This window comes from Amblyomma maculatum, chromosome 1 (genome assembly GCF_055883805.1).
Source record: "Amblyomma maculatum isolate TAMU_Amacu chromosome 1, ASM5588380v1, whole genome shotgun sequence".
NCBI lineage: Eukaryota > Metazoa > Arthropoda > Arachnida > Ixodida > Ixodidae > Amblyomma > Amblyomma maculatum.
This window is the reverse complement of record NC_139344.1, coordinates 1,435,697-1,447,170: the sequence shown is the minus strand read 5'-3', so window position 1 is coordinate 1,447,170 and position 11,474 is coordinate 1,435,697. Positions and strand designations below refer to the sequence as shown.

At 41.0% G+C, this 11,474-nt stretch overlaps 1 protein-coding gene across 3 annotated transcripts in view; it reads left to right on the top strand.

Annotated features, from left to right (window-relative positions):
- Positions 1–486: 486 nt before the first annotated feature.
- Mvb12 (multivesicular body subunit 12-like Mvb12) overlaps positions 487–11,474 on the top strand; it is a 41,854-nt gene continuing 30,866 nt past the window's right edge. Inside the window, exons 1-5 of one of the 3 annotated variants that reach the window (XM_084587591.1) lie at positions 487–527; positions 885–1,005; positions 1,082–1,180; positions 9,159–9,249; positions 9,315–9,444. In XM_084587591.1, the coding sequence (XP_084443717.1) occupies positions 907–1,005; positions 1,082–1,180; positions 9,159–9,249; positions 9,315–9,444 (419 nt within the window). In that variant the 5' untranslated portion in view covers positions 487–527; positions 885–906. Of the gene's footprint in view, positions 659–884; positions 1,006–1,081; positions 1,181–9,158; positions 9,250–9,314; positions 9,445–11,474 lie in introns of all 3 variants that reach the window. The other 2 variants (XM_084587590.1, XM_084587592.1) reach the window with 2 other exon arrangements.

Here is an 11,474-nt window from a genome sequence, read left to right as displayed (position 1 = left end):
AACCCCTATGGTTCTGCCCGCATAGATTGTTCTGTTACAGAGATCTACAGAGGTAGCAGTGATCAATATTTCTATTAGCGTTGGCAGAGATAGCAATGCCATGCATTCGTTTGCCTTCTTCCATGGAGAGTGCCGTGCAGTACTACATAGCAAGAGCCATGGCAAGAGCTGCGATAGTGAAAAGATAATTTTAGGCATTCAGAGACTGGCAGATGGTTTGGTTAAGTTTTAAACGTCTTTAGATGGTTTGGCGGGGTATGAACGATCTACGTCGTCGGTTCGAATCCCTATCAAACTATGTATATGAATTGGAAGCCAAGTGAACACCAACCCGGACGCTAAAAAAAAAAAAGCTTTTGCTAGGTATTTAGCATGTATTTCAAAAATTGTATTTAGTAAGTTTACATAATTTGTAACTTGGAAAAAAAATTGTCCCACTGCTAGCGCCCTCTTTAGCCTTAAGCTATCCTCCCTTGCGTCTGTAAATTTTTTTTTTTTTTATATATGCTGTTATTGATCATGAGGAGGTGTGTTGGGATGTAAACACTTTGTTGGCAGTGGTGTTGGTGTGTTTTTGCAACTTCGGAAGCTCGTGATAATATTCACGTTGGTGTTTAATGCCGTGTATGTCTTGTGTATATCCATATCCGCCAGTTATGTGCGTTTTGCTTTTTTTTTTTCCGTGGAGAAGTTGAGTGCGTTGTTATGACATTCAGTGCTCGGTATTTCGGATGGTGTTGCTTCATAAGGTTATGCATTCTTGCTTTGCGCACGCGCGGTGTCTGCACGGTTTTGACCTCGTAAACTACTCATGAGTTGTGTCTGCTTCGGTTTGGCAGTGCTGTAAAGTATGCATCGTCATAGTAATATGTTTTCCGTTTCAGCCGAATGCGGCCTCCTTAGAAAATGATGCAGGACCTCCTCAAAGTGCTGCCTGATGATTTACCTATAACCGACGTGTGTATCATCGAAGATCCGCAGAATTGTCCTCCAGGCTATCATGTGGTACCGTAGTACTTTTTTTTTTCTTATTTAGCGAGCATTTTTACTTGGTTTTCGCCAACTAAGTCCTTTACTTTAGGTGGACAAGACATTTGACCAGGACACTGATGCGGACCTCTGGAAGGACCGTTTCTTCGGCCGGCGAATTACTCGATACATCTGCTACTCAAAAGCGCATGTAAGGTGCTTCTTCAAGCTTTTCTTTGACTGCTTTTTATTTCTTTCAGTGATTTGTACTAGTCGTAAAAGTTACGCTCACGCCCATCTACATTTGCTAAAATTTTCTTACAAAAAAAGCACAGTTCTCATACCAGCCAAGTGAACTAGTAGGAGCTGACTGCGTGATAGTTTGCAGAATTCTGGTTTAAATATTTTTTTGTATGTGCATGTGTGTTTTGAGGGGACTCTATAGTTTTTACGCAAAGCACCACTTGTTCCAGACACCGGTGGTGGTTTCTCAGATGTCGAAGTGTACCATTTTTGTGCTTGAGGTTGGACTCTTCTCGTGACAGTGTCTGCTAGTGCCTTTTTTAGGGCTTAATATCCTTCTTTGGAGCACAAAAGAAAGCTCTGCATGTTACCAGTACTGCACCTTATTCAACTGAATGTGTACACAATGGCATTGAAGGTTGTGAGAATTATAATTAAGTTTGGTGGCCAGTATCTGTCAAAGCTCCTCTTCTTTGACATACTCTGCATCAAAACAAATATTGTGTGGTGTAATAATTTTGTAGTGTAGTGGTGAATTCATTAAAATTTTGGTGTGGGATAATGAAATGCTTTAGACAATCACTTAGTCAATTGAATGCTGGCCTTTGCGATTTCTCTTGTAACTGAAATCCTCCTGTCACAGAGCCAAGCCATGGGGGGCCTTATCCTGAGGGAGCTGTGCACAATATCGCACTACAACTTTTTACTGTTTAAAAGAACCAACAGCTGATCAAAACATGTCGCAAGATTATAACAGAAATGAAAAGGTCTTGCCTTGTATAGATAGGATGTGTACAGGACATCACAAACACCTTTTTTGAGCATGGAGCCTAGCTCCCTCAGTGTAGGCTGCAATTTGTACCTCAAAGGCTTACTAGGGCGCGTTACATGAGGGGTGGGCTAACTGAACATTTCATGAGCAGGATGGACAAAAGCTTATCGGGTAGGTCATTCCAGTCTCTTGCAGTCTGGTTAAAAAATGATTTGAGATTTGCAGAAGTGGATGCTCAAGGTGTATGGACGCCATTCATGTGACTGGTGTGAAGTGAAATGTGGTGAGCAGGGGTGATAATAGAACGACTGAAAGGGGAATGATAAAATTTGTGGAAAAGCGAAAGTGTGGCTTTTTTACGACTTGTCTCAAGGCTAGGGAGGTTGACTTTTGCTTTCAGTTATGTTTTGCTCGTATGATATGAGTGATCAGAATTTATGAATGTTATGGCGCAGTTTCAAACGGACTCTAGTGTTTTGGACAGGTTATTTTGTTGGGGAGCCCGGATAGAACATAAGTGTTCTAGTTTAGAGCGGACAAAAGTTAAATATGCGGAAACTTTTACTGCAGCCGGTGCCAGGTGCAAGCTTAAAAAACCAAGAACATGGCTAACTTTGTTGGTTACGTTTATAATGTGTGTGTTGCAAGAAAGATCCCGTGTTAGGCTGATTCCTAAATATTTATATGTAGATGCATGGAGATACCAATGTGCCGTAAACAGTATAGTTTGGGGTGAAGCATGACTGATGGTGATGAAATGAGATTACAGTTGTTTTATTAGCGTTTAAAGACATTAGCCAGGTACGACAGCACTTTCCCACAAGTTTTAAGCCACATTGCAAATGCAGATGGTAAGCGTCTCTATTGTTAGTTATGCTCTGGTAAATGACGCAGTCATCGGTGAACAAACAAATGGTAGAAAATAACTATTTGGAAGATCAATAATACAGATTAAGAATAATAGAGGACTTAAAATGGTGCCTTGTGGCACACCTGAAGTAACATGGGGCATGGAAGATGTGTTGTTGTTAACCAATATGAACTGTTTGCGATTAGACGAAACATTGTGGAGTCAACCATGTACCTGTGGGTTCAGGTACAGGCGACAAATTTTGAATAAGAGGCATTGGTGGGCAACTTTTCTGAAAGCTTTTTCAAAATCTAAGAAAACTGCATCTATCGGTTTGTTAGTATCCATGCTAGAACTGATGTTGTTAGTAAAGAGAGCCAGCTGAGTAGAGTAGAATAGGTTTTTCAGGAATCCATGTTGACAAGGGTGAAAAAAGGTGACAGACTGCAAAAAGTTTGATGTGTGAGTAAGTTATGTGCTCTATTAATTGAAGGGAAACACTAGTGAGTGATACAGGTTGGTAATTTTTACATGACGAGGTAGGGCCTTTTTTGTGCATGATTTTTCCTACTTTTCAGTCGCTAGAGGCTGTGCCAGTCTCCAGTGACTGCTTTTTTGAGAACTTTTGAGTTAATTTCATCTATGCCAGCTGATGAAGTTAGTTTCAGGGAATCAATTAACGTTATTATTTTGCCAGAGTTAAAATGTATGTCCAGCACAGGAGGGTGATCAAAATTGGTCACAGATTAGCAGATTTAAATAATGCGCTGATTTTGACAGCTTCTGGTTCCTAACATGACGGTCACTGTGGCGTAGCTGCAAACCATGTATTAGGCTATTCTCAGGGAGAACTTTGTGTGGCTATGCAGCCAAAGCAACAGAGCCGACACACACCCGCTTACTGCATAGCAAAATATAGTTCCTCTAGAGATTTCGCGAATCTTGTTCTGGAATGTTATACTGTTATAGAATTATTCATGTTGCAATTACATCATGATTATACTACAACAATAACCAGTACAGTGCTAGTGTAGAACATTTTTTAACGTTAAGTATTTAGTGCAATACGCCTTGCACATGCCGATGGCTGCACTGCCCGTTGGGATTCCTACGAAGCCTACGTGGACTGTGTCTGCTGCATCTCTCCATTGGTTCCTGTTCGCTTTCGCAATGTGCTTGTTTTGACAAGGTACATCGTTTGGGCATAGTTGGCAGACCAAAAACTAGTAAAACAACATGGTATAGTAATACTGTGAAGAAAGCCCTGCCCCCGTAACTTTGGCTGCATAGCCACAGGAAGCTGTCCCAAAGTCCAGTGCATTCTAGTACCAATGAAACAAGTATTTATAATTTAAATTTGACACTGAAATTACCTAAAAGAGGTGCAACGTTTTGTAGTGAAAATTGGACGTTTTTGATTTATGCACCATGTGACCACATCTCTAATTTATAATTCATATGTGCACTTTATTGCTTTTTCTTCTCAAAAAGTGCCTGGTAACATTGGGCTGACCTGACCTGAGTGTTTCTCAGTGTAAAACATTGTAGGCAAAAAACTTTGCATTGCTGCTTTGAAGGGCTGCATGATTTGTTGATGCCGCATGGTAACACAGTGTTTTTTACATGATGTAACTGGTTTGTGTGTATAAGCACATGAACACGGTGCTATTATAAAATTCTTTAATGTCCGATAGCTCGTTCTATATTCTCTTTAGCCCCTCACTCTTTGCTGGAATGAAATAGTTATGCTCCCTTATCATGGTTTTTAGTATGGGCATACCCACTGGTGAAAATAATTCTGCGCAGAAACTTATGCCATAGAGCCGGGAAATCGGCACCTTGTGTGTCCAGCTTTTCATTCTGGCACTAAACTTTGGCCCTTATGATTCAGTTGTCAGTCTCAGGAGTTTGCCGATCTTCCTTGAAGGCTAATGGGAGGTCTTTCACATTGAGATTGAGCATGTAGTATACGTAAATGAGCGGTTTGGAACAACTTTAATATTTGACCTTTGACAATTATAAGCATTTTTGTTGCATTACTTGGCGTGCTTTTAAAAATACTTTAATGGATCGCTGCTTGTGCAGCCAAACAATCCACAGCTTTTGCAGTTTTTGTTGTTGTACTACAAGTCCGTCCCATTGTGTACGTATCAGCTGCTTTCCTGGATGTTTAGCATGTCTTGGTGTTCCAGTTTCTTCCGTTATAATTGGCAGCCTTTTGTTTCGATTTAGTGCATGATTTCATGCATTAGCCTGCGAGTGATGACCACTCTCATGGCTGCGCTGTCGCTTACTGCGTTGTCTGCAAAATGGCGTACAAAAGAAAGGTGCATTTCATGTAAACATTTTGAGTGTTTTATGTGCAGTTGCTACGCCTTGGACCGATGGCAGCGGGGTGGGAAGTACACAATGAGAGCAACTCAAATGTGACCGGGCGAGGGCCCTGTGACAGTTACAGAAGCTGAACATTGTTGCTACACAAAGATTTGCCTTTAATAGTCTGGCATCGTGCGTCTTCATTTTGAGCCGAACTTGGTCATTTTCATCTCAGTTTTGTAAATGCCAACCTTAAGATTATATTGAGGACAAGCAGAAGTTGCCCTTTATCAATACTCTACCACGATCCAATCAAAAAGAGACCACTCTGTAATGAAGGGAACTTTTATTAGCAAGAAAACGCTAAAAGAATGCACAATGTAGGTGACGTCATCACAGGCTGATTTTGCTAGTGAAATGTCTGTGTCGACGATTTTTGGGCGTAGATCCTGGAGGCTGTGCTGGACTGCCGTTTGCTTCAAAACTGTGACACCTTATCCTTCTCGCTAAGGACGTCATGAGTTAAATCCACTGGGAGGAAAGCTTTTCAGTTAAATTTTCTTAGTCATAAATGTGTTTTTCTGCCAGATAAACAAACATATATATATATATATATATATATATGTAAGCCCAGAAAAAGACTGATAATTTTAGAATGATGAGAATAATGATTAGATTTAGTTTCCGGTGTCCCTTTAAAACGTGCAACTCATGACTTCTGCATTATTATTAGCCAGTACATTTGCAGTATCTGTGCTCCATCTCGGAGCACAGATACTGCATGGAATGAGCACAGTGTTCATTCCATGCAGATGAAGCCATTTGTGTTGCCAACTATGCAGGGAAGCATATCTATGCAACTGCATGTACTGCTGTGGCAAATGCTGTGGTGGCAGGATCATGGAAGATCCTTAAAAAGCTTTAAGACCCACTGCATTGCACCCTGTTAAAGAGGGAGGATACGCTTTATGTGCAAAGTTCTGTTGCTTGCCAGAAAAACTAGCAAGTCTCACGAGTGCACTGCATGTAATGGGAGTCAGGGGATAAAAAAAATTGACATGCATGGGAAGACTCAAGCACTGTGGTTATTAGTCAGCGTACAGAGGGTAGAATGTTTTCAGTATTGTGGATATGTAATTGAGGTGTCCTTATGCAATGGTGAACTACTGAGGATGAAGAAATGAAATAGTTTTGGAGAAAGTTGTGGACATCAATGGAAATGCCAGATGGCACCATTTATGGGTAGATAATTTATTGGGCCCACCACAGTTTCTTAGTGGTTAGAGCATCTAACTCTTCATATTTTTTCTTTTATTTTTTGGTCCGAATTTTGGCGCGCATTCATCAGAAACTGAACACATTCCTGATTGCGCTGTGCAACTGTGCACACGACTGCTACTGTCAATGAAAAAGAGAGAGAATTATTAATCACAGAAATGTATGATAGTTAATTGGATTATAAAAACTAAAAAGCTGCATCGACTGAAAACTGTGGACTATGAGATTTGCCGGTTTTACTTCTAAAGCTGCTACTACTATAGCGTTGAGTTTTTTTTTCTTCTTTCTTTTTTGAGTGAATGCAAGTATCTGCTAGAGCCTATAAAGACTGTAAAATGCAAGTATCTGCTAGAGCCTATGAAGGCTACAACTTAATGTAATAATAATAATGGATGCAACTAAAACTCTTTTCCTTGCATGTATTTATTGTTGACTGTTTTTGTTTAGGCTTGACCGTCTTCTTACATGCTGCATGACATGAGGTACTTGGGTTTCTGTGCTTAAAGTCTATAGATATCTGTGTTTGAGAGCATAAATGTATAGTTGCACCATACTGTTGTACTGTTGTGACAAAACATGATGAAGGTGCTCTGAATAGGCTTTTTGCCTGCTACAAAGCCTCAAAAACTGTCGTGGCCATTCCTGCCATTGCAAATATATTAGCTGGTGACCACTGGCACTGCATAATTGAGTTCATGCAATGCGCATTGTTTTTTTTTTTTCTTTTTTTTCTTTTCTTTTTTTTTTTTTTTTTTTAGTCCTTTGGTTCTCGTTACGTAGAACACACAGGCAGTTAGCAATATAAGTTTTTAGAGCTGGGTGATTTCTGAAGCCCTTTACCTTGGAAGTAATGAAGTAAATATGGCTGCAATTGGGTTTTGAACCAGTGGCAGTGCGAGCATATCACTTTCGCAGGCCACTGCACTAGAGCACTGTGCTATTGCTGCAGCCGATCACCCACCATGTTTAACAGCCCCTCTCTCGTGCTGTGCATTGCGTGTGATTGTCATCAACTTCCATTCATGGGCAATGGCTTTAGCACGCACTGCTGTCTTATTGTCCCCTTAAGCTGCCAGCCTAGTGCTGTAAAAATGCTCTATATATCCTGGCCATAACGTGTCTCTTGAATTTGCTTTTGCATGATACTATGTTGGTTCATGAAGCCAAACTGTCTCTCAATTTTTTTTTTTTTTTTTTAGAGTTAAAAGGCATTTCTTTTGGCATAGCGTTGTCACCTGTAACACCAGAAAATGGCAAGTAGTTAACATTTTAGCTATTGAGCAGGCAAGGTCAAGGAAATGACTGGCTCATAATGACAATCGCATGAAGGAAGCCTGCAGTTACCGAAACCAAGGAGAGCATAGGGGAATGTTTTTTATATTTTTTTAAATTTGTGATGGGGGGAGGCGGGGGGGGGGGGGGGGTTTGTTCATGGAAATGTAGTATTATTTTATGGTTGAAAGATGAAAGTAAGGCAATCCAAACTTGCTCGAACTGCAGTAAGGTTATGCGGCTTACTGAAAACTTTTTTTACTTGTTAGTTTCCAACAGGTGCCGTTTTTCAAAGTTGTTGCCGCTGATTTTTCAAGACATTAATCACTACACTGAACACTCCCTCTCAGTATAAGCGCTAGAAATAGGGTATGTTGTCCTATACGAACACTTTTCACTCCCGCTTGTAGTGAAGCTATGCTTCGAAGCCAGTTTCTACGCCCTCTGTGAAGTGCCACATAATTAATGTGAAACCATAGCAAAGCCAGTTGTTAATTTCTTCTGTGAAAAGCAAGTGGAGCTCCTCTAATGCCAGGCAGCTGTGCATTTGGCACAGTGAAGGAATTGATTAAAGCAGTAATCAATTACTGAAAGCACCCCGCCGGGGTGGCGCAGTGATTACGGCGCTCGACTACTGTTCCCAAGGATCCGGGATCGAATCCCGGCCTCGGCGGAAGCTTTTCGATAGAGGCGAAAAGCAAGGCGCCCGTGTACTGTGCGATGTCAGTGCACGTTAAAGAACCCCAGGTGGTCGAAATTTCTGGAGTCCTCCACTACGGCGTCTCTCATAGCCTGAGTTGATTTGGGACGTTAAACCCTACAAACCAACCAAACGAAACCAGTTACCGAAAGAAATGATTGAATTACCCAAAATGTTAATGTTTGAAGATAGTAATTCATTGGTTACAAAATTGCACTAAATTGTAATTAATTACAATTAGTTAATTATATACACCTCTCGACTTCGGCGTCAGCTTTGTGAGTGAAAAATCATGGGCATGCCTCTGCATGAGACCACATGACACTGCTGAGTTGGCGGGACAGCTACTTATAGATGTGAGGGTGAGATGGAAATCGAACACACAGAGACCTTTGGACTCCTAGTCAGACTCGTTACTCCTGGCCCACGCGGTAGTTTGTATCTGTTGTGTGGTGTGTCACGTAATGTGGTAGCTTACTGCTGTGTGCTAACAGGTATGTGCGAGGTAATAGAGGCACAATTTAAAGAGATCAGGGATTAAGCAAATAACAAAGGGCATTATGCAAACGGGGATCCACAAGCGGAGCCGCGAACGGGAGCCACAGATGCTGCTTCATCACATCTTAATAGACTGAGCTTAATTGTCCTCTAACATTCTTTTCTCTCATTTCCATTTAGGGTGCTGCTAGCTAACACATGCAGACTGCAATATCTCTGTTTCTGAAAGTTTCTCCTTTCTTTTACTTTGATTTATACAGCATGCAGAATGTGTCCAGTCTTTGCTGGTTGTGGGTGACAAGGAAGTGCCGCCTGAGGGTCATATAGTCATGAATTCTACGAAGGATACAGGTATGCGTGTGGCCAATTGTAAGATTGCACTGTGCCCTCATTCCTGTATCTTTCTTGTTCTGCAGATCAGCGTGCCATGAAGAAAAAACTGCTTTGTTACAAGATGGTGGCAAGGGACTCTGCTAGTGAAGCAGTTTCTGACATCATTGTTCTCAGCAAGTCTAAAAAGCCTCCAGATGGGTTTGTGTTAGCAGGGTAAGCATCCTTAGATATGTGGTAGGCTGCTAACTAGTTAGCACTGTGGTGTGGGGGTGGCTTTTGTATTTTCAATTGCACTTGTAAAATTCATGCCATACCTGATTTATAATAAGCATTCTTTTGAATAGTCTTGAATGACCATTAGAGCATAGTGAGCTTGTGCTAAGTAGCCTGTTGCTTTGGCCATCGCAGCCAAATTATGCGGTTCTATATGCCACAGATAAAGTGCTAAGTGAGCTCTCCTTAATTTCTCATTGTAGCTTTTATGTTGGGCTTTACAGACCAGCTTACCTTGTGTTGCATTGGCAAAAAGTATGTTCCTCCTTGTGGCCATTCGTGTGGCCCCTGTAGATGGTTGTCATTAGCAGGATTCCCATTGACAACGTCGGCCACGTGTAAGTGGGGCTTTGAACCTGGAAATACAAGGCAAAAAAAAATTAGATTTGAAGCTAACGGACACGCTGAAGGATATTTCACTTCTGTCCCTCATTTAGAAAAAGCTCTTTTGAGATTGTCACAATTTGAATGTGGTTTTTGGGATCTACAGAGAGGTGCTTCAGGGCCCCCGTAGCACTAAACTAGCTTGTGTGACACAGTTGTTTGGCTTTGGTGTGCTTAGGGTTTTAAAAAGTAGGCCTTAAATTGATTTTATTGACATAAACAATACACACTCTCTAGTTAGACATCTTGTTTGCATGAATCTCTATTTGGCTTAAGTATTGAGACTTCCTGTATGCACCATGAGAAGTTTGTGCTGGTGTGTTGCCTGCACAGTGCTGAATTCGTGATCACCAATTGCGCTGTATAATTCACTATGAGTAACGAGCTGTAGTCACGTGGCTGTGAATTCCCAAAGCCATAAGCATATCTTCATGAATGCATTTCTTGCGTTTCTTCATGCAGATTTTGTTTGTACCGAAATTTTGGATTATGCAAATTTTTCCACAAGCCCATGAGATCTGTATCACCAAGATTCAGTGTTGAACTTCCCAGTGCCAGGCAGTGTCCTCTGTTTAGATGGCTGCAAGCAGGCCTTTCTGCACTACACAAATGACTGGTGGTGGTGTTCGCACCAGGGTTCACACTTTTACCTAGCTTTTGCCAGCGGCACTGCAGAAGCTACAGCAAAGTAGAGGGCGGTCTTTCATGCCTCTCATTTTTCGACAGTGGCGAAAACTGCACTGACGTTCTATCAGGTGTACCATTTTTCACACGACCTGGCTGTAATCCGAGGAAGGCATTCCAGTAGGCTTAACCTGCCATCATTTCGGGTTGGTGGTATTGTCCAGGCCACTATTCTAACTGGTACTCAGTCTTCTGTGGCCTCTGGAATCGCTATGTGCGCCTTCAGAACTGCATTGAAGCTCTGGAAAAGGTCACCCCATTTCTCCATTTAAAAGTTGACTAATTTACCATCCATTCAGTAACTGAATCTCTCTGCTCTTGCTTGTGTTTTTTTGTCAACATGCCACGAATTTTACCTATGTTGTACTGTTCTACAATTTTTTTACCTGCTCACTGTAATGAGGTTTGATTAAAATTGTACCATGTTAGTTTATCAGGAGCATGAGAGGGGTGCAACACATAGCTGATGAGTAGAGGGTGGACCTTTAGGGTTTTATTTTTTCTTTTTTTTTCTTTTCAATTCTAGGTCCTGTTTCATTGTTGGTTACAAAGCACAGTTTCAGATTTTTTTTTTTTTTTTTTTTTTTCTGAATAATATTTCCCAGTGAGGAACCTTTCCTTTTTTCGGAGATATATGTGGCACTCATGTGGGCTCATGGGCTATGTCTCATTTAGCCTGGCTTGTTTGTTAAGCAGCCAGCTCATATACAACTAATTGTTAAACAAATGATCATATGCCAAGTGGAAGTTGCAATATAAAATACTGGCGTTGTAAAAAAATAAAATGTGGCATGGAAGTCTAATGATTAGGCTGTACACGACAAAAGCCTGGATATAAGTTTATTTTAAAATATTCAGTCATGCTTAACACCAAATAAAGTATATAAACGAGCAAAGCTAAC